Source organism: Ambystoma mexicanum, chromosome 1p (assembly GCF_040938575.1).
Source record: "Ambystoma mexicanum isolate Mex_15411 chromosome 1p, UKY_AmexF1_1, whole genome shotgun sequence".
Lineage (NCBI taxonomy): Eukaryota > Metazoa > Chordata > Amphibia > Caudata > Ambystomatidae > Ambystoma > Ambystoma mexicanum.
The window spans coordinates 776378363-776403426 of record NC_090921.1 but is presented as its reverse complement, the minus strand read 5'-3'; the positions used below and the strand labels follow the sequence as shown (position 1 = coordinate 776403426).

The window sequence follows — 25064 nt, the reverse complement described above, 5'->3', positions numbered from 1 at the left end:
TGCTCACCCTGCTACCCTCCTGCACTGCCTCCTGGCCACCCCCTGCACTGGGGTCTGTATCTGTACCCATACAGTGCCCCACCCACCTCTCCTCTGCACTTATCAGATATACCCTATCTGCTTAACCTAGCACTTGCCACTTGCTGGCTGCACTACCATTTATTTATTCTGTTCTCTCTTCTGCTCCGCACTTTGCACTTTCCCTTCCATGCACTTTACTCCTTTCTCCCTTCCATGCACTTGCGCGTTCTCAATGTCACTGGGCCTAGTAAGATTGTTGTTTTTGTTCTCCCATGTTCCCCTCCCTTTTGCCTGGTCGCGCTCTGAAACACTTGTGTACGAGCGTGATATAAATAAAATATAATTTTATTTATCATTTCATTACAACCAATTGTCCAAAGAAATATCAAAGGGGAGATCAGACTTTTAAGGCCAGCCAGCCCGCCTAGTCTCTCAGCGTCAATCCTTGAGCGACCTAGCATGAGGAGAGCAGCAGACCCTTTGAAACCTCTGTCCTAGAGATCCTGACAGAGGCGAGCACTTCAGTGGAGACTGGGAAGGAGGAGATACTGGTAGGTTAAAGAGAATGTTTTATTAGCTTGCTGGAGACAGAGGGAAAGATTGTGTGGGAGCATGATCCTGTGGGGGGGAGGGGAGGGGCGGGGAGTGGTGGGGAGGGGCAGGGAGGGGAGGGGAGGGGATGGGAGGATATATATATATATATATATATATATATATATATATATTTATTGGATGTTTGGGAGGAAGCCGTAAAAGATATTGTGGTGTTTTGGGAGGAGGTAGATATCAACGTGGAAAAGAAGAAGAGAGGTACAGAGAGAGAATGCAGAATGCTGGGAATGATATACCTCCTGGGGGGAAGTGGAGAGATAAACTGATTGGGAAAGAAGGAAGGCAGATGTCAGAGAAGGAGTTTGGATTGGATACTTGTCTTGGTAAGGAGAGACCAGAGCCAGGAGGAGACTATTGTTATATAAAGGAGACAACTTGGAGTTAAAAGAGGATTACCTTGAGAGAGAAAGATACCATCATGGGAGTATTTTGGGCAGAAGATGGGAAAACGATACCATGAGGAGGCAATGAAAGGGAGAGAGCCAGACCATTTTAGGCAGAGGAGAGAAGGAGAGACCACCCCCTTAAGAAGCAGGGGTATAGAGGAGCTGGAGAGCCAAGAAGGACCAGGGGAGTATCTACAGGTAGAGGATCCAGACAGTACCACTGCACTGGGGAGTAGGGAGGGCAGTGCATGAATAGTCGGGACAGAAGAGGGTCACAGAGAGATTCTCATCATGGAATGGGGATGGAGTGGAAGGACAGGGCCACACTTCTCCACTGAACACAACCAAGGTGTGCCAGAACAACTCACAAACCCCAATCTCTGATTCTGCTTGTCAGGAAGTCCTTGCCAGCCTGCAGGGCAAGGACCCTGAGGGCAATCCTAAGGAGGCAACAGGCCCCAAAAAACATCTGTCTCCCTGAGAGCCTTGGATCTGTGGCTGAGGAAAAGTTGCACCTCGAGTTGTGGGTCAGAGGGCCAGAGACAACCCCTTTTGGACTGACATCTGGAGGAGAGCAGGCACCCTCTTTGAAGAGGGAAGGACTTTTCTTTTTATTTGTATCTTTTGTTGGGATTTGGAGGAACTTTGGGACACTTTGTTTTTTTGCGCCTTTGTCCTGCCTTGTATTGTTTGCTTCCCTGGAACCTTGAGACACTGAATATTTCTTTAATGGCCCCCTCCGGCGCAAGAGGGGTGATCCTACATTTCTGTTCCCCTGCTTGAGACTCACTGGCCCTGTCCTCATGTTATTCCTCGTCACACAAAGCTATCATCCGGACCATTCATTGAGTTGCCACATAAAACCCTAAAACATATCGCATTGTATCAGGCTCTCAGTTCTGGGAACACGATTGCAGGCAGTAATTTTACCGGCTTGTCATAGTATGCTGATAAAAGGACTAGCAGTTGGGAATGGGAGCGTGCATAAGGGAGGACCACACATACACACATCACTGTCTTTCAATTTATGTTGAAGCGTAACATGCTCTGGTCCCATCCTCATCCTTGGGACACCATTCAATGAGTACGGAGGAACGGGGACTATGGACTAAGAGTACCATAGTCACTATGACGAGAAACATCTTTGCACCCCTGCAGCGATTCTGGTGCTATGCCCACAGTAACTCCAATTGCAGTCTCATCATTGCAAACAAAGCTTTGAATTTGCCGGAACTATTACTGCTTCCACACCCTAGGGAATTGGAGTTTAGGTAAGGACTTTCTGGCAACAAAAAATGTTTGTGGAAAAAGGTTCAATGTTGCAGAGTAAAAATAAAAAGTATTTTCTACAGGTTACAAACCACTGATGGAATACACGAGGAACAGATGGGTCCATAAGTTAAGCTGTATATTCAGGTTTCTGGCCAGAGTCGGGCCAATTTTGCTTTCCTAATTACATTAAATGAACTCTATGACATACATACAAGGTATGGATGCTGATCACGGAAGCACCTGATGAAGTGTTATGCAAATGTTATGTTTTACAATTGAAAATAGCATGCAGGTGTTCGCCAAACAATTATGAACAATTATGATGATATTAAGATCAGGCACAACCCAGCCCTACATTCCTTTCAGTAGCAATGTCCTATCAAGAAATACATTAATTCCTGTATTGACTAATTCACCTTTGCGTTTCCCATTCTCACTGGGTTGAGCATTTCCCAAGAGTTGAATGGTGAAGGACACATACCTGGTAGCAATAAGATTAAAAATGAAAAAACACTTCTGAGGATTTCACTGTTTATTGGAGCCCTTTGGTACAAAGAAGAGTGTATGTTTGTCCAATACAGATTAAGCACATACTATTAGAAATAAATAAGGATTTTGGTAGGATTTCGGGGAGCAAAAGGTCTTTCCCAAGATCTCGTTAGGAATGTGCCTGGTTTCAGACATACAAGAGTGGTTAGAAGCATTCTAACATACGGTTACAACATTTCTCTTAATAAAAGTAAGAAAAAGAAAAGTTAATGTCAAACACAAGAAAATAGATCATAGCTTTCCAATGTTTCAGACAGTACATTTTTGGTTGGTTGGGCTTTCAATCCGTTATGCAATGACAACAGAACCCTACACTGAATCCGACAGATTATTCGGTTTATACAAACTGCAAGCAAGGAAATAATTCAATGAAAGAGATGTAGATCAGTTGCCAATTATATAACCAGCATTGCTTAGTGCAAGGAGATGGGGATATGTTGGGTGTGTGTGGCATGTTGGGTGTGTGTGGCACATTGGTTGGGTGCTAAGTTCACTATAGCACATTCAAACAGAATCCTCCACAATTCCTCACAACAGGCACATCACCTACTGTAGATAAATGCATACCGTTTTAGGACTGCATAGTTGGTAGCAGTGTGACATAAGCCCCTCAAACAGAGGGACCAGACAGAAAATACAATATTATTTGAAAGCCACTCTTTGGTGGTCCCTGGATTCAATAAATGTGCAAATGACTGATGAGATATGTTGGTGTATGCGTTGTGGGGTACGGTATTGGGTTTGGCGGAGGTGCAAACACACTCAAAGGGTGGCACTGTGTGCTTTGAGCACCAGCAGTGCCAATATTAGACATACGTGTGTTTAATGTTTACTGTAAGATTACTAGAAGAAAAACATTTCTACGTTAATTTAGTCATTCACATCATGCATTCCTTTTTGAGTATTCCCTGCAATAATTTAATGTATATATCACAAAAATTCAAATGGTGTTAACAAAACTGCCTCAACGCATGCAAATCAATCATCCAAACTATTCAACAAACCCAGTAATCAAGTGTTATTCTTACATCACCTGCCGAATCAAATTAATAATTTCAGCCAAATGAATACACTTGTCAACCCAATAAATTAAACCAATAGCAAACCTGCCCGGCAAGCCAATGAATTAAGTGACAGCTTAACGCCATATGTCAAAATATGAATGGCTAACCATTCTATTACCAAATGAGTAACACCAAAGAATCTACCAAATAATTGCCCAGAAAACCATCTTCATCATATATCATCTATTGAACCAAACAACATATCTAGAAATGGAATACTACATATAGTTAAATTATCTTGCCCATCCAAATGGCCTTCTGTTACAACTAGACCAGTCATCCACCTTGCATTCAAAATGCCAGCCAAGCCATAATCCAATCACACAAGTCACATACAAACCAACTAATGCTCTTTCATTCAACCTATCATCAGGTCTGCCATATCAACCAACCAACCAAGTGTTTATCAGCCCAAACCAACCAATATGATTAGCATAACGAGCAACTTTGTATTCAGAAATAACTTCCATGTAGGATTAAATTCACCAAACATCTGCACTTACCAGGAACCGTCAATTTTTTTCTTTTCTATTCTGGCTATATATTGGGGGAGGGAATGCAATAAAGGGCTTTGATTTCCTTACAAAAGTACCTAGTTCAGGTTATTTCTAGAATGAAGTCATGACATCATGGCTTCATGGCAGGGTCAAGTGAAAGTATCTGGCTGTAAGCAGAAAAGCAACCAAATGCAAAAGAGGCTTATATGTGGTACAGCTAAATAGTTTGGTTAAATACTTAGCATGGAAGCTTTCCTAACATATATTGGAATAATCTTAGAAAAAGATCAAATTAATATTCCTAAACTACACAGGAACATATAAATCCCTAAATGTTGGGAGAAAAACAATCTGGTTCACTAAAGGTACATAAAGAAGTTAGGAACACAAATTTGCATGGAATGGTTTGCAGGCCCAATAACATCCTCTGCTCCCCTTAGAGTATTATAAGCTCCATACATTGACAAACATTACTCCCTCTTTGTACAGGACATTGGTTTCTCTGACCGTATGTGTTCTGTCTTCACATAATCAGAAGATAACTGTCTTACATGAGATTAAAGCTTTATAGTAGGAGAAACACAACAACATTAGGTTCATAGCATTTCTTCATTGGTGCTAGCAGTCACTTATTAACAAGACGTGGTCTACTCAGTGATTCCAGACACGGCTGTGAGCCCAGGCTTGTGCTTTAGGCAGGAGTCCAGTGTAAGACCTATTTTATCTGGTTCAAATGGAAAAAGAAGTCCCATCATGTCTCCAGTAAAGGGCTGATATAACCATGTTTTATTGTTTGTTCTGAAATCAGAACTGAAGACAGGTCAATAGTGCACGACAATAGTGCACGACTGATATGACCTCTTTAGGCAGTTTGGTGAGAAATCAGAGTTCAAAGCAGATCACTAGTACCAGACTGATATGACTACTATTAATAGTTTGTTGAGGAAAGAGATTGCAGGGCAGGTCCAAGTATGAATCTGGTGTTACCTTTTTTTATATTGTTCCTGGAAAAGTAAATCTTTGGGGGGATGCTTTGTCTAAAGGTGGACTTCGTCTGGTATATTGTTCAAGAAGCTTAGATCAGGACATATACCGGATCCTTGGGAAGCCGAAGATCAGGACAGGTCACCAGTGAGACTCGGATGGTCTGTTTTGGTAATTTGTTGGGCTCATAGAGCTCAGATATGAACCTTTTGTATGCAACTTATGGGGACCTTTTGGACAATTCACGTACAGTAATAGGTCTGTAATGTGATCTAATCTGATCTGTTTCATGAACAAGTGAAGCTAAGTAAAGGCCCTGGTCCTGTTGGGAGTGCCAGTGTTCATTTCTTTGGGTGGACAAAAGTCTATGGGCCCTCCAACTTGACAATGGCTTGGCCTCTTTTGGTAGGTTGCTTGGGAACCATGAGTTGAGAGTTGCCCCAGTGTGACACTAAAGTGATCTATTTTGGTCATACCTTTGGGGAAGCAGAGTCCCAGTCTGAACCCCAATGTGGGATTCATTCTTGGTATTTTAGTATAGTACTTGTGAAGTGCAGCTCAGGAGTAATTGTTCAGTGTGTTATTAATTGAGTGATAGCTCTTAAGGTACGCCTAGCAGCTTTGGCACAGACTGGTCTTATCTACTATACCTGTAAAGCAATGTTCATGACTAATTCTCACAAGAACTGTGTAACCTTTTTGGTAGCTCACGTGAAAAGCCTTCTGTTCTTGGTTTTGGTAATTTGTGGAGGAGCTCCAGAACAGACTGGTGTTTACTTGTTTGCTTGTTCCTGGTGACCTCCAGCTCAGTGCAGATTTCTAATTTAAGACACACACTATCTACTCTGGTAGTTTCTAAAATAGCAAAGCTCAGGGCAAGCTCCCAGTTTGAAGCTCGTGTTAATTATGTGGATTTCTGCCAAGCCTCTGGGTATGTCCCCGTTTGCGCCTGTTTTCTAGGGCCTGGGGGAGCCCCAGCATAGGAAGGTCCACATTTTCTGATAGGCTTCTGAAAATGTGGATCAAGCAACCCTTGTTTTAGGCAAGTCACTGGTGTGAGACTGATATTAAGTGTTTGAAATCTCATCTGTGAAGTCAGTCAGGTCTTCAGTTTGAGGCTGGTGTTGCCTGCTTTATTACTTTCTGGGTGAGCTCCTATGGGTATCATAAACTTGTTGAGGAGAGGTGAGTGTGTATAACCTAGATTTTTGGAGGTAATTCTTATAATTCTGATATCTTGATTTATCTGCATGGGGTGCAAACCCACTTGAAAGGTACCTCCGTGAAATGGCACTACAAATGTGAACGAAAACAAGACCTTGGCCGTGTAGCCAGCGGTGTCGGTTGAACTGCCAAAAACCACATTCATGTGGTGTTACTTTCCAATCTTATGTTCAATAAACCATCAGTACGAATAGTGTTGCCTGTATATTAAAGTCTTGGTTTATTATTTCAACTGGTATTTACTGATGGTTTATTGAACATAAGATTGGAAAGCCACACCACATGAATGTGGTTTTGGGGAGTGCAGCCCACACGCTATCATAAAACTGTTAACACCTTTGGATGGATCCCAGCTCAGGGTAGGGCTCAGTTAGGAATGGAGTTATGTACTTTGGCAGTTCACTAGGAAAGCCTCACTTAGGAACGTTTAGCATTTTGAGACTGTAAGTAACTATGTTGAAAGTTGATAGGGATCCATGGCCCTGAGCATGCATGTCCAAGACTGGAGTTATTGATTTTGCCACCTTAGATGAGATGCTTATCTCCGTTCTGGGCTCAAGGTTGAGTTCCTTTATGAAGTAGAGCTGAGGGCACGTTTCAATTTTCAATATTCTGAAAACTGCAGCTCCACGGGACACATTCCAGAATAGAAATTGACAGAGAGATTTCCAGAGAGTCTGTGCGCTCTAGGCCTGGGTCAGAGGCAGTCATATTCCCTTTTTTAAACAAAGTTCTTCTCCCATGAGCACGTAGTAACACATTGAAATGAGGACAAAGATAGTATATTGGAAGGAAATATCTTGGTGTTGATGGGGTCGAAAGAAGACTGGGCAGGGAGATGTATAATTTGGGGCCAAGAAATATAGCCTGATAACATTTTTGAACTCTGATTCGACCAAACTCACCAGATACCTTCTTTGAAAAAAGAATAGGTTACAGCCTGCTTAATTTATAAAAGCCTTAAGGATTTCCAAAACTTTGGCGGAATTTCAATACCATTTCATCTTTGTAATTTGGTATATGGAGCCCAAGCTCCACCAACCCTTGCATAGAACCACTGTCACGTTCTACATAAAATACATATTATAACAAACGAGAGGTGCATATTATACACTATAGAAATTCTTCTCCCTATAAAAACTACATATTTCTAAAATTAATTTTAAAGGAGGTATAAAGAAAACCCATTTTTTCTTTTGGCATAATGTCATGAGTAGAAAGTTAAGACAGTCTACAAAAGGCTTTCTAGGGAAAATCTAGGGTAGCTAAAAATTCATTTTCTTCCACACAACACATCACTTTTGGTTGGTATTGCTTGACATATAAAGAGAACACACGCACACTCTCTAACCTATTAGGGAAGGTTATCCTGGAAGAACTAGATGGAAATGCTGTGTGTACACCTTTGCCCGCTCATTTGATTACACAAAAAGGTGGAACTATGGAAAGGGGTGAGCAAAAAATGGTTCACCTGACAAGTGTAAGAGGGTGGATGGGGAGTGAAAGAGACAGTTAAAGAGTGAAGAAAATAAGAGTTAGAGGAAAAGCAAGAGAGACAATAACTGAACAAGGGGAAGGCTTATGCGACTCTCAGGAGAGAAAGGTAGAGAACAGTAAGTAGGAAGAACAGCTAAGTCCCCATCATGATCATAGGGTGTGTTCTGCCTACTTCAGATATCTGAAGCATGCTATGCCTGATGGTATTCCCACTAATAGCCCTACTTTCCAGTAAGAGTTTTGGAATGTGGTAAAAAACCTAGGGGCATGTTTACTGCCCCAGTATACTGATGCGTTGGGTTGGTGAGTCTTGTTTGAGGTGGGGCATAGGGGTGTCTTACCCTGACCACTCAGCATGTTATAGCTAAGACATTTTGTATGGCTGTTGCCTGGGACCCCTTAGAAATGTTATTTCCCCGGATCTAGTCCCCTATTACCCACAGGTATACAGTCTGCTGGCAGGATGCTCGCTCCATAATGGCACAGTTGCCTACTTGTTCATATTCAAGGGTGAAGCACAAAACATTACTGCAAATGGCAATTGTAAAATGTATAACAATCATTGTGTGTCTTTCAAATTATAGATTTGTAGTAGCTGGACCTTTGGTGGTGGGGAGATTATGTTCCTCTGGGCATCCTTCTTAGTTAGACCTGGTCAATTTAAGAGCCCCCCAGCAAAAAATACAAATTACGAGACGCATTGTGCTAAGCATCCACGGTCCTGGAATTCTGCGTTTATAAGCAGCGAAGATCCGCCCTTCAGGGGCGGTGGACGGATGCTGCAGGCAACCCTTTGTTAACAGAAGACTTAATATCCTACATGTGCCTCAAGCTCTTTAAAGGGTGCATCTACAGAATCATTCTAGTAATTTGAAGATTGGCCAGTTGATGGCCCGTACACGTATGTTGCTTCTTATATCTGTGTTCAGCTCCTCCATGCTCCTTTCAACAAATGTATCCATTGTTCAAAGCCTGTCAATCATCCTTCATTTTGATCTGTAACAGAACCTTTGACACAGTGAGGCGCGTGTTTTGGAATATTTCACTAGATCTGTCCTTTTAAGAAGTTCCAAATTCAAAAAGAATAATAAAAAGACGTAAATGATCATGTAAAGGACTCTGTTGCTTGAACTTAGACATTGTGCCCATTACAACCGTACATGGTACGGTCCCCATCGACACCTGACTGTGTACTGCAGCACAGCTCAGGCAGGTCTTCTTCCGTATTTTGACAGTGGGCTAATACTGCATCATTCAGCCCATTACTTTACTTGTACAGGCCCAGATTGTGTATATTATATCTCCTAGACGTTGCTGAGGTTCACTTTGGCAAAAGAATATAGAGACATAAAAGGGAAGAAAGGCAACTAAATGAAGTAACCTATCGTGGTAACTTTGAAATGAAGTGTGGCGCGAGGGTGTTTTAGTAAAGATGGCGGATCTTTGATGGTTGTTAGACTTGAGCAGCTCTGTGATATGACTCTTCGAGCGGTAATGGAATCAGGGCACAGTAGTGTACAGCAACCAGCACAGAAGGAAATTGGGAAGCCGCCGTGGAGGCTAGAGAAAGGAGAGCAGAGGCACGCCCTCTCATCAAACAAGGGAGAACCCTTGCTCCAACGTCAGCAGCAGGACCATCTCCGTCGGGTCATCTCTGTAAGTACGGCCCGAAGGCAACCGCTGCAAGGCACAACAGCTTTTGTCTGCTTTTGAAGTTCAGGGAAGAACTTTGGCACTAGTTCTGAACAATAACAGACTATGGGGCTTTGGGTCGCGAAGGGGTCTGTCAAGTCGTGCTCTGCAGCGACACTGGAGAGACACATTTATGGGCAGACCGAAGAGGTCTAGAAGGGGTGAGAAGGCAGACCTGGCCTTGTGGCGATGCCCTGCCGGAGTAGGGTACAGCGTCCTTGGTGACTATCTCTAGCTCAATGGGGCCCTCAGAGACCATCTAGAAATAAGGTACTAGGTTTGGCTATTTTCCAGTAAAAGTGGAAATTGTGTTAGGAAATTAAAAATCTACATCTTTGGAAGTATTTTAGCTTAGTTTCTTTAAAATATTTAGCAAGAGACACGTTAAAAGTGGTACCAGACACAGAAGAGCAGGAAGAGGTTGGCACTGACAGGAGGTGTGGTGTCTATCCTGGGGGAAGAGGGTATTCTTAATCGAGGAGGGCAGAGCTGCATTCACGAGCATCCATAGAATTAGTTTTTGGTGTATTTGGTGTATTGCTCTTCATAGCAGAAGCCCTCTCTATCGGAAGAATCCCATTGGCCGGTGGAACATGGCACTGTGCTACCTTTGTAGCACTGTCTGAGGCTTTCAGAAGCCATGACCCAATCCGGCAGCACATTTCAGCCTTCCCTCTGACAAAGGAAAAGGAAAGGGGCCGGGGCACATGAGGCCTACTTGCTTATTTTTGAAAGTTCCAATCTGTATCCTCCTGGAGTAACTGGTTGATTCTAAAAATTGTCCGAACCAGGTCACTGCCCCAGAAATGTGAAAGAAAATATTTCGTTTTTTTTTTTGGTTGTTTGATTTAAAATTGCCCCTTTACATCCAATGGGCCTCTGGATCACTAGGAAATGAGTCCCTCTTTCCCATCCTCCCATCAGTACAAACATGAGCATGGAAAAACCCACGCTTGGTGGGTGAAGAATCAGAAGCTAGCCTGAAAGGGGTTAGCATTCCGAGGTAGTTTTGGTTTTTCTGCTTATTTTAAAAATATATATACTTTTTTTTAATGGAAGCGTCGCAAGAGAAGGAGGTGGCACTCCTAGCTGGCGTCCAAGCGGTGCTTAGAACAATCTTCTTAGGTGAGGTAGATTCTTTGGAGGTTTGTTGGTTTTTTCTTAGAGTCCGATGTGGTAATCCAAAGACCAGAGGCACAAGCAAAAAACAAATGCAAAGCCCATGGCACTGGTTACCGTGTGAGAAACAGATGGGGGGGGTTAGCAACACTTAGCCACTTGGGCGACTGGTGGGGTGCTGCTCAACCATAATCTGGAACTGTGGAGAGCTGGGGTCAGCCTGCCGCTCTTCAGAAAAAGGAGGCTCCTGAAAAGAAAAGAAAAAAGATATCAAGTTGGTTACATGAAAGTAAGATGGCTGCCACGGACGGAGGCCAGAAACTCCATACTAGTTTACATTGCTTAATGGAACGCATCTTTAGGTCTCAACAAACTGGGGGTTCCTGCGTATATTATATATATTGTAGTAGCAACTCTATAGTTAGGGTTACATAGGAGATTAAGGCAACTTTTTCTCTGTAACTTTTAACCTAATCCAGATTGGGCAAGCAACTGATTTGGCTGCTTCCAAATCTAAGGCCAAATTTGGTGCAGCTTCATTGACAAGAAAGAATATTAAAAATAAAGTGTAATTTGCAATGAGCAAATAAAAATGGTATATTTGGCTCATAAAATGAAATGATCCGCTTTTTCAGATTTACTGTACATGCCTCTCCCTTGCTTGGATCTGACGCATGACAAACAAAAGGTATGAGCCAACTCGAGACATTAATTTTTTTAAAAACATTTTTTTTCTGTAATTTTCTATAATTCAAACATGAGCTGTAGGGTCTGGAGTACTAACATGTATGTGTGGTGGTGCACACACGAAATGTAGCTGCTCATTATGATTTTATATTCCATGTGAATATTCAGACTATGTATTCGGATCACAAGTGCATATTCTGTTGTGGCTTATGAACCCAAAATGTGGATTCCAAATCCGGATCTGTATTCGAGATGATTACATTACACTTAACAGAACATGTTCCTCCTGTATGTAACTTTCCACCACATATGTGAAACCTAACCAAATCTGTTAATGGACTTGTTTGGCATCATCCAAAAATAAATGCCAACTTTAGTCAACTTTGATAATTGTGTTCATGGTGAAAATCGTGTGTAACAAAGGGTGTTTTTGCATTGTGTTTTTCCAAGACCCCAAAAAAGACTCTGGAATAATGCATATGCTCAAAACACAATTAAGTGTAATATGCACATACATTATCCGCAGAATGTAGCTAAGCATGGACAATACCCTTGGACCGAGTGGCTGCTCCTTATGAAGGAAACAAATGATGGTATTTTACACTCTTCTTCTTTGGTAATTGTGTGGGTTTCCCTGCACTTAAGGTCTCTAAGACTAAATATGTGGTCCTGACTCGATGTGCAGTTAGAGTTTAGGCATCCTTTCCCCTGACTACGCCTCAAGGTCTCTAAGACTAAGTCTGTGGGCCTGACTAGATATGCAGGTAGAGTGTAGGCGTCCTTTCCCCTGACTACGCCTCAAGGTCTCTAAGACTAAATATGTGGTCCTGACTCGATGTGCAGTTAGCGTTTAGGCATCCTTTCCGCTGACTACGCCTCAAGGTCTCTAAGACTAAATATGTGGGCCTGAATGGATGTGCAGTTAGAGTTTATGCATCCTTTCCCCTGACTACGCCTCAAGGTCTCTAAGACTAAATATGTGGGCCTGACTTGATATGCAGTTAGACTTTAGGCATCCTTTCCCCTGATTATGCCGTAAAGTCTCTAAGACTAAATATGTGGGCCTGACTCGATGTGCAGTTAGAGTTTAGGCATCATTTCCCCTGACTACGGCTCAAGGTCTCTAAGACTAAATATGTGGGCCTGACTTGATATGCAGTTAGAGTGTAGGCATCCTTTCCCCTGACTACGCCTTAAGGTCTCTAAGGCTAAATATGTGGGCCTGACTCGATGTGCAGTTAGAGTTTAGGCATCCTTTCCCCTGACTACGCCTTAAGGTCTCTAAGGCTAAAAATGTGGGCCTGACTCGATGTGCAGTTAGAGTTTAGGCATCCTTTCCCCTGACTACGCCTTAAGGTCTCTAAGGCTAAAAATGTGGGCCTGACTCGATGTGCAGTTAGAGTTTAGGCATCCTTTCCCCTGACTACGCCTTAAGGTCTCTAAGACTAAATATGTGGGCCTGGCTAGATATGCAGGTAAAGTTCAGGCGTCCTTTCCCCTGACTACGCCTCAAGGTCTCTAAGACTAAATATGTGGGCCTGGCTAGATATGCAGGTAAAGTTCAGGCGTCCTTTCCCCTGATTATGCCGTAAAGTCTCTAAGACTAAATATGTGGGCCTGACTTGATATGCAGTTAGAGTGTAGGCATCCTTTCCCTTGATTATGCCGTAAAGTCTCTAAGACTAAATATGTGGGCCTGACTCGATGTGCAGTTAGAGTTTAGGCATCCTTTCCCTTGATTATGCCGTAAAGTCTCTAAGACTAAATATGTGGGCCTGACTCGATGTGCAGTTAGAGTTTAGGCATCCTTTCCCCTGATTATGCCTTAAGGTCTCTAAGACTAAATATGTGGGCCTGACTCGATGTGCAGTTAGAGTTTAGGCATCCTTTCCCCTGACTACGCCTTAAGGTCTCTAAGACTAAATATGTGGGCCTGACTCGATGTGCAGTTAGAGTTTAGGCATCCTTTCCCCTGACTACGCCTTAAGGTCTCTAAGACTAAATATGTGGGCCTGACTCGATGTGCAGTTAGCTTTTAGGCATCATTTCCCCTGACTATGCCTTAAGGTCTCTAAGACTAAATATGTGGGCCTGAATGGATGTGCAGTTAGAGTTTATGCATTCTTTCCCCTGACTACGCCTCAAGGTCTCTAAGACTAAATATGTGGGCCTGGCTAGATATGCAGGTAAAGTTCAGGCGTCCTTTCCCCTGACTACGCCTCAAGGTCTCTAAGACTAAATATGTGGGCCTGGCTAGATATGTAGGTAAAGTTCAGGCGTCCTTTCCGCTGACTACGCCTCAAGGTCTCTAAGACTAAATATGTGGGCCTGACTTGATATGCAGTTAGAGTGTAGGCATCCTTTCCCTTGATTATGCCGTAAAGTCTCTAAGACTAAATATGTGGGCCTGACTCGATGTGCAGTTAGAGTTTAGGCATCCTTTCCCCTGACTACGCTGGCTAAAAGAAAGCACAATTCCTTTAAAATTGTATTGGGAGTTTTGGATGTTGGAGTTTTGGGGAAATATTCACGCGGAGGAGCTTGTAAATTTTGAAACAGAGTTGACTCCATTGGTGCTTAAACTGCAACTTGCATCAGGCTTGTCTGGGTGGCAAATGACACCAATAAGAAAGAGTGTCATCAGATAGATAATAAAGGATATTTCAACACTGGATACATCTTATACCGTTTACTGGACAGATTGTAAAGTCTATTCGGTCTTCACTGGGTCTATCAAATTTATTTCATGATGTTGGTGCTTTAATAAGCAGGATTGAAGCAACTCAAACCTTTATGTGCAATCAACAAACTCTACTTGATCAAACCAGTTTTCACGGCTAAAGGGGTTTGAGTCAGCTTGCAAATGTTATGCAATATCTCAAGAAACAAATATGCATACAATATGTGTCTGTAATTGGAACACAAATCCACGTAGGGACTATATTATTTCTTTGTTCATCTTTTTACATTTTAGACCATGTCATGTGGCTTATTTTGATATAATGTGAAATTAAATGATTCCATGGGTTTGGAAAAAATAATTGCAAGCCGCTATGATAATTAGATCAAGAAATGGGTCACGTATTGTAGTAGCTTAGTTTTGGTTAAAAAAAGTAAACAAAATAAAAAATTCGCAAATAGATACAGTGTGCTTGAATTTTCATATGCATCGATGATACCTATACTTGAAGAAGAACTCTATTTGACCTGGATTTTTCCTAGGCTTCCCATCAGCAACAACCTATAATTCATAAGAATGCTGTCATTCCAGTCAAATATGGGAAGTAATTTGTTGGAATGACAGCATTTTAATTATTTTATTTTCAAATCCTTGGTACTTGTACATGACATATAGCCAAACAAATAGCATAGACTACATAGAGTAAAGCTGCAAGCTAAGGACAGTCTCTGTGTTTTGTTTCCTCGCATTACATCATAAGTTATGTTATTATAACTCTGATGTAACCACCTAAATCTAAAGTCAGTGTGTAAAATCGGATTTGTCTTAAGGTTTAATTTCTGGTATGAGAGACTATGTTAAGGTTTCAAAAATATTAATTCCAAATGAGTGTTTGTGATAACCTTAACATTGGCAATCCCAATGTTTGTATATTTCACTTTTAATAATATAATCATTTGTGTTGTGCACTGGGGATATTGGTTTCCAATAGTTTCGGTAAACATGTGTTAAAATTGTGGCATTCACCCCCGTGGCAGAGGGCTGACAGGGCTGGTGACGGAAAAAAAGAAGGTAAAAAATGGCCACCGCCATTAAATTGGAAAAGGGTGATGGCCGTCATCTGAAACAGGACCTAGTCCCTTCTCTATTTTATGTTCCGGGTGCGGGCGGTGATTATAGAATCGCACCCAGGGAAGACAGATTGCGATTGGTCAATCTGTCTTTACCGGGTGCAAATACCACTTATTACCCTTATTACCTACTTATCATTGGGTATCCAATTTGCAGTCTCAGAAGGATGAAGGTATGAGTTGGCTTAGCGGGGAGGATTTTGAGCCGTTGTCCCTGCAGCCGCTCCTCCTCGTTGCAGGCATTTACGCTAGGAGTAGAGCTATCCATCTGGGATGCATCAATGCAGGGTAGAGGATGTATAAACGTTTTTTCAGTTTCTGTGTAATATTAGTGGGTTTTGTCCATGTGGCCGCAGCCCAGGTATGTCATGCCAGTTGACACGTTTGACATTGTAGGTTGGAGGGTTCTGTATATCTGTGTTGATGGGCATGTTTGTTTGTTTGTTTGTTTATTTATATTGCACACCAGACCCAGGGGTATTCGGGCGCGAAAGCATAAGAAGGTTGTTAGGCTTAGGTTACATATGTACAAGGATAGGTACAGCTGAGGTTACAATGCTGTAGAGACGACACAATAGACAATATAGATAGGCAGATGGAGTGTGTGTGACGTATATATAAATGTTAAGGCAGTTGCCAGTGTACAAGGATAGGTATAGCTGTGTTACATTGCTGTATAGCTGCCACAATGGGCAGGCAGAAAGAAAGTGTACAAAGTGGGGCATAGATCAGTAAGACACACCTAAAAATAGTGAGGCAGTATAATTACGTATATACAATGGGTGCAGGCTGGATCCAAGTATAGTCTGGTCAGACGTCCTGTTCCTTTAGCCAGTGGATCAGGCTAGCTCGGAATTGTAGGTAGGGTAATGCAGGGGGGAGAGAATTCCAACATTGAGCTGCTTTAACAGGGAAGCTGCTCCCACGGACTTGGTGAGCCTAAATCTAGGTACTAATAGGAGGTTTGAATTGACCTTTCTTAGTGGGCGGGAGGCTGTTTGTCTATTAAATCTGTCTGAGAGGTATTGTGGGGCTGCGTGGTTGAGGCATTTGTGTGTCTGGGATGCGGTTTTGATGAGAATTTTGTCTTTAGTAGAAAGCCAGTTGACTGATCTCCTAAGGTCAGATATATGGGCCTTTTTAGGAAGACTTAGGGCAGCTCTTAAAGCATTGTTTTGGAGAGTTTGAATTTTGGAGATGATGTTTTTATTGCTGCCAATATATAAGGCATTGCAATAATCCAGTTTAGATAAGATTAAGGCTCACGCTAGTGTGATACAGTTATTAGGAGAGAGGAACGGCTTGGCTGCTCTGATTAGCTTACAAGTATAGAAGGTGGCTGAAGTATCTGTTGTGGTCGTATGTGTCGAGATTTTCAAGTGGTGGTCGCATGTGCTTGATCTGCATCTGCGGGCATGTGTGAAGGTATTCACCTGATCATTATGTGTATATCTGCGCATGTGTTGTCTATATACGTGGGCATGTCTGAAGGTCTATGGTAAGTTATTGGGTGAGCTCCTACATGTTTTATACATATCTGTGGGCATTTCCGGAGTATCTGAGTGGTCCTTCTATGAGTGGTGGTTTATTTATTTATTGTACATTTGTTAGGCGGTTATACAACAAGTAAATTGTGTTTCAAAGAGCCTACATGGCACCACGGAGGGAACATGGGATTGAAACAGTATATACAATGGAGGAAAAAGCCGAACCTACTATGCCTTGTGAGAATTCAGAACGTGCAAGTGCAGAGAGAGAAGAGGGGCAGAGGGAGTGGGTGTGAGTGCTGGAATGTCCATGCTCGTGGGTGAGCAGTGGATGAAAGTGGCAAGTGTAGTAAGTGCCAGGAGCATAGAGCTTAAACTAAATGGGTAAGTGCATACCTACAGTGGGGTAGGCCGGTGGGTGCCGAGGCAAGTGCTGTGTGTAGGCAGAAGCTGAGGCGATTGTGTGTGGGAGGCCAGGGCCCTGAGGACACATAAGGGCTCTGGTTAACAATCATGGTGACTGTTATGACTGAGGTTAGCAGAGGAGGGAAGAAGGGAAGGTGGAACTGAAAAGGAAAGTCTTGAGGAGCTTCTGGAATTTGAGGAGGTCCGGCTCATGACGCAGAGTAAGGGGGAGGCTGTTCCACAGAAGGGAGCCTGCTGAAGCAAGAGATAGTCCTCCAGAGCTCTTTTTAGCGAAACGCTTCACACAAAGAGAGTTGGTGACAGAGGGCAGAGGTCTAGAGGGAGAATATTTAGTGATAGCAAATTGCAGATATCGTGGTCCCTGGCCCCTGAAAGCCTTGTGGATGAAGCAAGGGATTTGAATTTAATCTGTGCAGCAACCGGGAGCCAGTGAAGAATGTTTAGGGCAGGAGCGATGCGGTCCCTGGGCTTGAGGCCAAAGATAAGTCTTGCTGCCCTATTCTGGATGAACTGGATGGGTTGTAGAGAATACGAGAGTAGATTCAAGAGTAGGCTGTTACAGAAGTCAAGCCTAAAGGTAACCAGAGCTCTGGTATCATTGAGCTTCTGGGGGGAAGTGAGAATAGGGAGAATTCTTTTGAGACGGGAGAGTTGAAAGTTGGTTTTCTTGGCAATGTCCTGGATGTGAGGGAGGAAGGAGAGAGAGAAGTCGAAGATGACCCCAAGGTTTTTGGCTTCGGATGAAGGTGAAGGGAGAGGGGGAGAGCCCATAGAGGATGGCCAGAGTGAGGGGAAGAAGCATCTCAGTTTTGCTGGCATTGAGGCAGAGATCATTGGAAGTGCACCAGAACTGGGTAGCAGGTAGGCAGTCTGGGATGGTGGAAAAAGCAAGAGGGTCAGCAGGAAGTTTGAAGAAGAGTTGAATGTCGAATGCATTGGAAGTTGGGTGAGAAGGAAGAAATGATGTGTGCCAGTGGAGCAAGGTAACTGTTAAAGAGCCAAGGGGAGAAGTTGGAGCCCTGGGGGACACCACAGGTGGAGGCGGAGGTGGGTGAGGAGAAGGTGCCCAGAGTAAACTGGGATGGACGGTCAGTTAGGAAGGAGGTCGGCCAGTCCAGTGTTCGCTCTGAGATAGCCAGGGTGTCATGGAGCCATTTTATGAGGATGGAGTGGTTGACTGTGTCGAAGGCAGAGGAGAGATTGAGTAGAGTGAGGACAGCTGGAAAGTTATAATCCAGAGATGCAAGCAGTTCTTCGCGGGTGTTCAGAAGAGCAGTTTCAGTGCCTCTGGGTGCTCGGAATCCAAATTGATGGTCGTGGAGACCACCAACAAGTTCAGTGTGTGAGGGAGGTTGGGGGAAGGCCAACTTCTCCAGGATTTTCTCCAGGAAGGGGGTGATAGAAGGGGGCAGTAGTTGGCTGGACTAGGGAGTGATTGAGGGAAGAGGAGAAAGATCCAGTAGCAAAAGAGTGGTTGCAGAAATCAGCAGGAGCGGGAGCAAGAGAGCCAATGTTGTCCTTGATGGTTCTGGCAGGGAAACCTGTTTGGAGGACTCTTTCATACAGCGGACAACTCTGGTGACCTCGTCAGGTGTGAAAGGGGAGAAGGAGGAGAGGGAGAAGGAAGGAGGCTGAGAAGCAATAGGAGGCAAAGGGGTTGAGGAGGGGTTAGGGGAGAGGGTAGCAAGGGTGTTCAGGATGTCTAGGGTTTTTGTGGTGAAGTTAGTGGCCAGTGCGTTGCAGACGGCCTGGGAAGGAAGAGGGGAGGAGGAGACTGCGGAAGGGTTGGCTAGTTCCCTGCAGATTTTGAAGAGTTCTGCCAAGTTGTTGGATGCACCAGATATCTGTGCCTGGATGTGGGCCCTTTTCTTGATGCGGATGGAGAGTCTGCCTTTGGATCAGGCAGCAGGCCAGGTTGTCAGAGGGTGAGCCTGAGTTTTGCCACTTCCGTTCCGCAGCTCTGCACTTTCATTTCTGGGCTGCAAGTTCAGAGTCGTACCCAGTTTTACGCTTAAAGGCAGGTTTCAGGTGGATCCTCGTGACTGGGGCAAGAATGTCCAGAGTGTTAGTAATGGCCAGATGGAGGTTGCTGAGAACAGAGTCTGAGCTTGAGTCAGTGGAGGGGGGTGAGGGCGGATGAAGGTGGGTGAGAAGGCAGAAGCTGACACTTGTTTCATTGGACGAATGTTCATGAACGAGGTTGACATGGCTGGGGGAGGTATGATCAGGGGGCCAAGGGGACTCAGGCAAGAGGAGAGAGTTATCTGACCAGGAGAGAGGTGTGATCAGAGGGGAGGGGGGTGAAAGACCAGAGTGGATGAGAGCATCAAGAGTGTGTCCTCCCAAGTAGGTTGGACACGACGGGAGAATAAGGAGGGAGAGAGAGGTGCAAAGGTCATGGAAGAGGGTGGATGCTGTGGTAGAGGAGTCCAAATGGATGTTGAAGTCACCCAAGAGGAGGAGATTGGAGGTGGTAGGGGATGAGAGAGTAGCAGAAGTCAGCCCATTCAGAGAGGAACAGAGTGTTAGTGCCAGGGGCCCTGTAGATAGTGGCAATGGTCAGAGAGGAGGAGGGGGAGATGACCAGCTTGCAGAGCAGGCTCTCAAAGAAAGGCTGAGTGGGTATGAGGGAGCTAGGGACCCACTCAGGGAGGATTAAGGCAACCCCACCGCAGGTACGGTTAGGTCGTGGCTTGGAAAAGATCTTGTAGCCATCGGGGAGAAGCGAGTCAAAAGCATTGACTGAGCTGGCATTGAACCACTTCTCGGTAAGAGCGATAATGTCAAGGTCAATGTCTTCAAGAAGGAGGCAGATCTCGCTCGAGTGTTTTTTGGCTGAACAGGCGTTAAGTGTGGCCAGGTGAAGGAGGTCTCTGTCTTTGAAGGGTTTCTGAGGGGGGGGAGTACAAGGGCGTGGTAAACCAGTCGGTGAGGTATGGACAGAGAGAGGGGGGAGGCAGATGAGGGAATCAAGTTAATGAGAGGGACAGCAGGCACCGGTCAAAGAGAAGGAGGTTGCATTGCGGACCCAGAACCAGGATAGTGCCAGTGCCGTAGACATTAATGAAGCACTGCGATAATGAGAAGCCCGCCAAGAGGACTTCCCACTTGGTGCCACCATTAATGGTAGAGGATGTGAAAGGGGAGGGAGTAGAGATAAGATGAGGAGTCCATAGATCTGGGGAGGGGACAGAGAAGAGGATATCGGTGAAGACCTGCCTGGAAGTTGCGCTGATATAGGTGTCTGCGATGGGTAGGCCAAGCCAGGGTTGGCTCTCGGGATGTCTTTTTTGTGCTTTTGTCTTCCAGACTTCGTGAGAGAGGGAGGGGAGGTGATAGTGTAGCAGTTAGAGAAGATAGGAGAGATGGTAAGTGCCACTGAAGTGGCAGAGGTTAGTTGAAGGCAAGAGGGGCTGCACTGCACAGTTCTAGCCCACTAAGCAGGTGGCCTAATAGTTACAGCAGGGGCACAAGCATGCGATGCAAAATGTGTGTTGCAGAAAGTTAAAATCACCCACACCTAGGTTCAAAATTCAAAACCGGGCACAAAAATGCAATGCAAAATGTTGGGTGCAGAGAGTTAATATCACACACACCTAGCTTCGAGATTCAAAACAGGGCACAAAAATGCGTGATTCATGAGCAGGTCTGGAGTTATCCATGTCATAGTTTTGTGTTTTCCGCATGCGCTATCCATATGTGCAGTGATATCTGAAGGTATCCATGTGGTCATGTGTGATTGCATATGCGTGATTCCCACCCAAGGGTCTGCCTTCGAATGTCAGGGTGGTTACAGGTCATGTGTTTGTGCGTGCGCTCTCTGTATCTGCTTGTGTTTTTCAGTATTCGCCTCGACTTCTGTGCATGTTTGAATTATAGATACCGTTTTGCAATTTTTAAAAGTGTCTAGCCTTCGGCACTCATTCCAGGTAAGGGCTTTGTGCAGAATATCGATGCAGACATTTTCAAGATATGCTTCCTGAAAATGTTTTTTTTATTGAACATTTTCTTTACATGAACATGTTCATGACATTTCTCCAAATGTGGCATGAATGTGTCACTGTGGCCAAGCATGTTTCATTTTCCAAATTTGGTGAATGTTCATGGATGAGGTAAAAAGTTAGAGAAAAATGTGCTTCTTAATTTTCCTATGTGAAGTGCCATGTAACGTTAACTATAGTTTTGCTACTGTGCAACTATAATATATAGACACACACCCATGTAACTAAGCACACATGCTATGTACATTATATACATCTAATAATCACCCAATGAAATATTTACGATCTATATGGTAACTGGGTGCACCCATGGGTTTGCATGTTTTAGGGCCTCATTACACGGACGGCGGTGGACCATGGCGCTATTAGCACCTTGGTCCATGCCGGTAAAATACCGGCACCGCCTTGGTGGAAAGGGGAATTACCGCCCTATTCCAAGGTTGGCGGGGCGGTAATTCCCCCTTCCCCATTGCCCTTCCCCATTCCCATTTTTGCCCCATAGGGCATAATGGGAATGGGGGAGGTGCTAATTACGGCACCGCAAATTGCGGTACCGTAATTAGCTCCCTGGTCCCTTTGCGGGTTGGTTTTTAACGCCTGCAAAAAGCAGGCGTTAAATTCTCCAACCCGCAAAGGGACCTCGTAGTAAGGCGGTAAGGGTTTACCGGTACCGGTGAAATACCAGTACCGGTAAACCCTTACCGCCGTCCGTGTAATGAGGCCCTTAGTATCGCTGCAGGAGCACTGATTTGATGACATTGGTGTCCGCAGCATCAGTGGCAACGTGTATCCTCAGAGGGCTAGCGTGCATATTCTTGAAGGATATCATAGGCTTGCAAAAAAATGAAGCCGCAGAGTTGGAGGTGGTGCAGCACAGGAATTGACCAGGTGAGAAGTATGGGGGGTGAGCAAAACTGTTTGGTTGAATTATTGGGGTTGTCGTGTGTGGACCCCCACCTCCCGAAAGGATCATGTGAATATGGGGTGTGGAACTCACATTTAGCTATACATCACCTGGCCTCAACATGGCAGTTGACTAGGGTTACCAGATTCTATGACAAGACAGGAGGCTCATATTATGAATTACAATCTTTACTCTGAAACCACAGCAGCAAAGAAAAAACTTTTACAAACAAAAAAGTTGTAAAGAACAGAACTAAATAGAGTTCAATGGCAATGTATGGGAGCTCCCCAATCCATCATGGAGGACAGATCATGCCCTGCAGGCGACCAATGAGCAGGGACCCTTCCCTATATAAGTCCATTACTCCAATCCCAACCCCTCTTTCTTTGCTGCTGACACCACAGTTAAGTACACTCCTTTCAGTTTGTGTCTTACATGTTGTCAGTAGAAGTTAAACCTTAATTGGTTATATTATGGGAAAAATAGTGTATGCTTGTAGCATTTCTTTGTGATACATTTAAGATATATATTAGTCCTTTATATTTTAAAGTACTGTTTGTTTAACTTTCCAACGCTCGCCGCGCTGGTTTGCCTCTGGGCATCATGTTTAAGTGTGTACTGTTTTCTTTATCCCGTGCGCACTGGGCTGAATGGAAGCTTTCTTTATGTAAAGATTTATTGGCTAACAGAAGCTAATGCTTGGTGCAGGTGTGCGCGCACGCAAGCATTCTTGTGTCCTGTGTACAAAGCCCTTTGGTGGGCTGCAGTGTTCCTTTGGATAACACAGCCTCCAGTGGCTCAACAGCTAAGTGCTTGGTGTTGGGAGGCTGGGTGCCAGGGTTCTAATACAATGTCCGGAACATCATGGATATTTTAAAAAATGTATGTATGGTTAATTTGCGCCTCTTTTTTTCTTTGAATTACACCTGGGACTGCCAGGTGCTGCGGGCGTGCTTGGTCCTATATATTTCCTATGTTTCCTTCTTTTCTATTATTTAGAAGCCAGTCTCTGTAGCACAGGCAGTAGGGGTTGTGACCGGTACCTGGAAGGTTCCAGGTTCGAACCAATCCTCCAACTTTTAAATTTGGAACGTGTTGGGGTAAATAATTACAATTTATTTTCCATACCGCCCAACCATGCAAATCCCAGAGGGGTTTCTCAAATGGAATCCGGGTTGCCTGTTCACCCTAGTTATGCGAGACCACTTGAGACAGCCCAGTCTGCATTTTTCCACTTTAACAATATTATATGTAATTTTAATTACTTTTGAATATGAATGTTTATGTATATATATATTTAAAAATTGATATTTTATTTTGTGTTTATATTGATATTTCAACTTATATTAACACTGGTTCGCCTACTGCAGAGCCTCATACACTGCCAATTCTGCAGTTTTTATTTTATTGTTTATTTATTTAGTTATTTCTTAAGTTAGGTGATTTGCCTTCACTGAGGTGCCATCTGTTCGGTTTCAGGTTCAGCCTGAATTCTATTGCGAGGTTACCCCCTCGTGTACTGCAGATTATCACGCCCTGCTCGGGCGAGCAGTTGGAGGTGCACTTGCTCAGTGTTTCCTACTTTAAACTTGACAGTTTTCTTTTGTTTGGGGGCTGCTGGTGGCAGATGTCATTATCTTCCCTGGAAAGGTGCAGTCACCTGCTCGGTGGCAAGGTTGCCTGTGTTTTCTGCGAGGGGTCCCCTCGTATACTGCTGGGTCCACGCCCTGCTAGGGTGAGCAGTTTGAGGTACACTTGCTCAGTGTTTCCTCCCTTAAAGTCGGCAACTTGGGTAATTACCTTAACTGGCATGCACCATAACCTGCTCGGTTTCAGGCTCTGCCTGAGTTCTAATGCGAGGTTACCCCCTCGTATACTGCTGATTATCACGCCCTGCTCGGGCGAGCAGTTGGAGATGCACTTGCTCAGTGTATTACTCCCTTAAGGTCGGCAGCTTTGTTTAAGTGCTGCATATGGCTGATGCCATTGTTTGTTCTGGTAGGCGTGCAGTAAACGTCGGTTTCAGGCTTTGCCTGGTTTATACTGCGAGGTGCTCCCTCGTGTACTATTAGTTGCCACACCCTGCTGGGGTGAGCAGTTGAGGTGCACTTGCTCAGTGTACGCTTTTGATAAACAATATGTTTAAGTGTTGACTGGAGCACATTTGCGTTTTTCAGAATTGTCAGTGGCCCGGATAGCTCAGTGAGTATCAGCTTATATAAGGGCCTGGGGTTCGGACCCCTGTGAGGGCGTAACCCCTCTTCGTTGGATATATTATATATTTTATATATTATATATTATTTATTTATTAAGTACTTTGAAGAAAAGAGAGTGTGGAAGTGGTTGTAAACAGACCCATATGGAGGGGTTGTACCTTCCTCTCTAACCATCTCTCTGGTATTATCCTTCGTCTTTTAGTTAAAAATTCTGTCGCCCTTTACCTTAGTTAGTTCAGGACAACTCAGTCCTTTCCTTAGGTTTGCTTCCCCGACCTCAATTGCTCCACCCAATACCCGTGCTGATTAAGCTACAGTATTTTCTCTCAACATGAGGAGAAAAAAGAGTGTCTCTAGTGAGGTCTGCAGGGCTTAAGGCTCTTTAGTGGGGACATGTTTTTCTCCCCTACTTTTGTTCCATTGGACATTCATTATTCTATTGGATTTTGGTGGAGACAGGGTCAGCTCGAGGGTAACTGTTCAGTTTTTGTTGCATGACAAGTTGAGCAACCATGTTTTACTTGGATGGAATGTTTGGAAACACTTGATGGAAACACTTGATGGTATCTGATAGATGAGTTGCCAAGTAATAACTTTATGGCGCCTGCCCCATGGT

At 44.0% G+C, this 25064-nt stretch overlaps 1 protein-coding gene across 1 annotated transcript in view; it reads right to left on the bottom strand.

Moving 5' to 3' along the window:
* Positions 1 to 2805: 2805 nt before the first annotated feature.
* LOC138580614 (immunoglobulin superfamily DCC subclass member 3-like) overlaps positions 2806 to 25064 on the bottom strand; it is a 158986-nt gene continuing 136727 nt past the window's right edge. Inside the window, exon 14 of the mRNA XM_069651287.1 lies at positions 2806 to 11164. Within this exon, the coding sequence (XP_069507388.1) occupies positions 11069 to 11164 (96 nt within the window). The 3' untranslated portion in view covers positions 2806 to 11068. The remainder of the gene's footprint in view (positions 11165 to 25064) is intronic.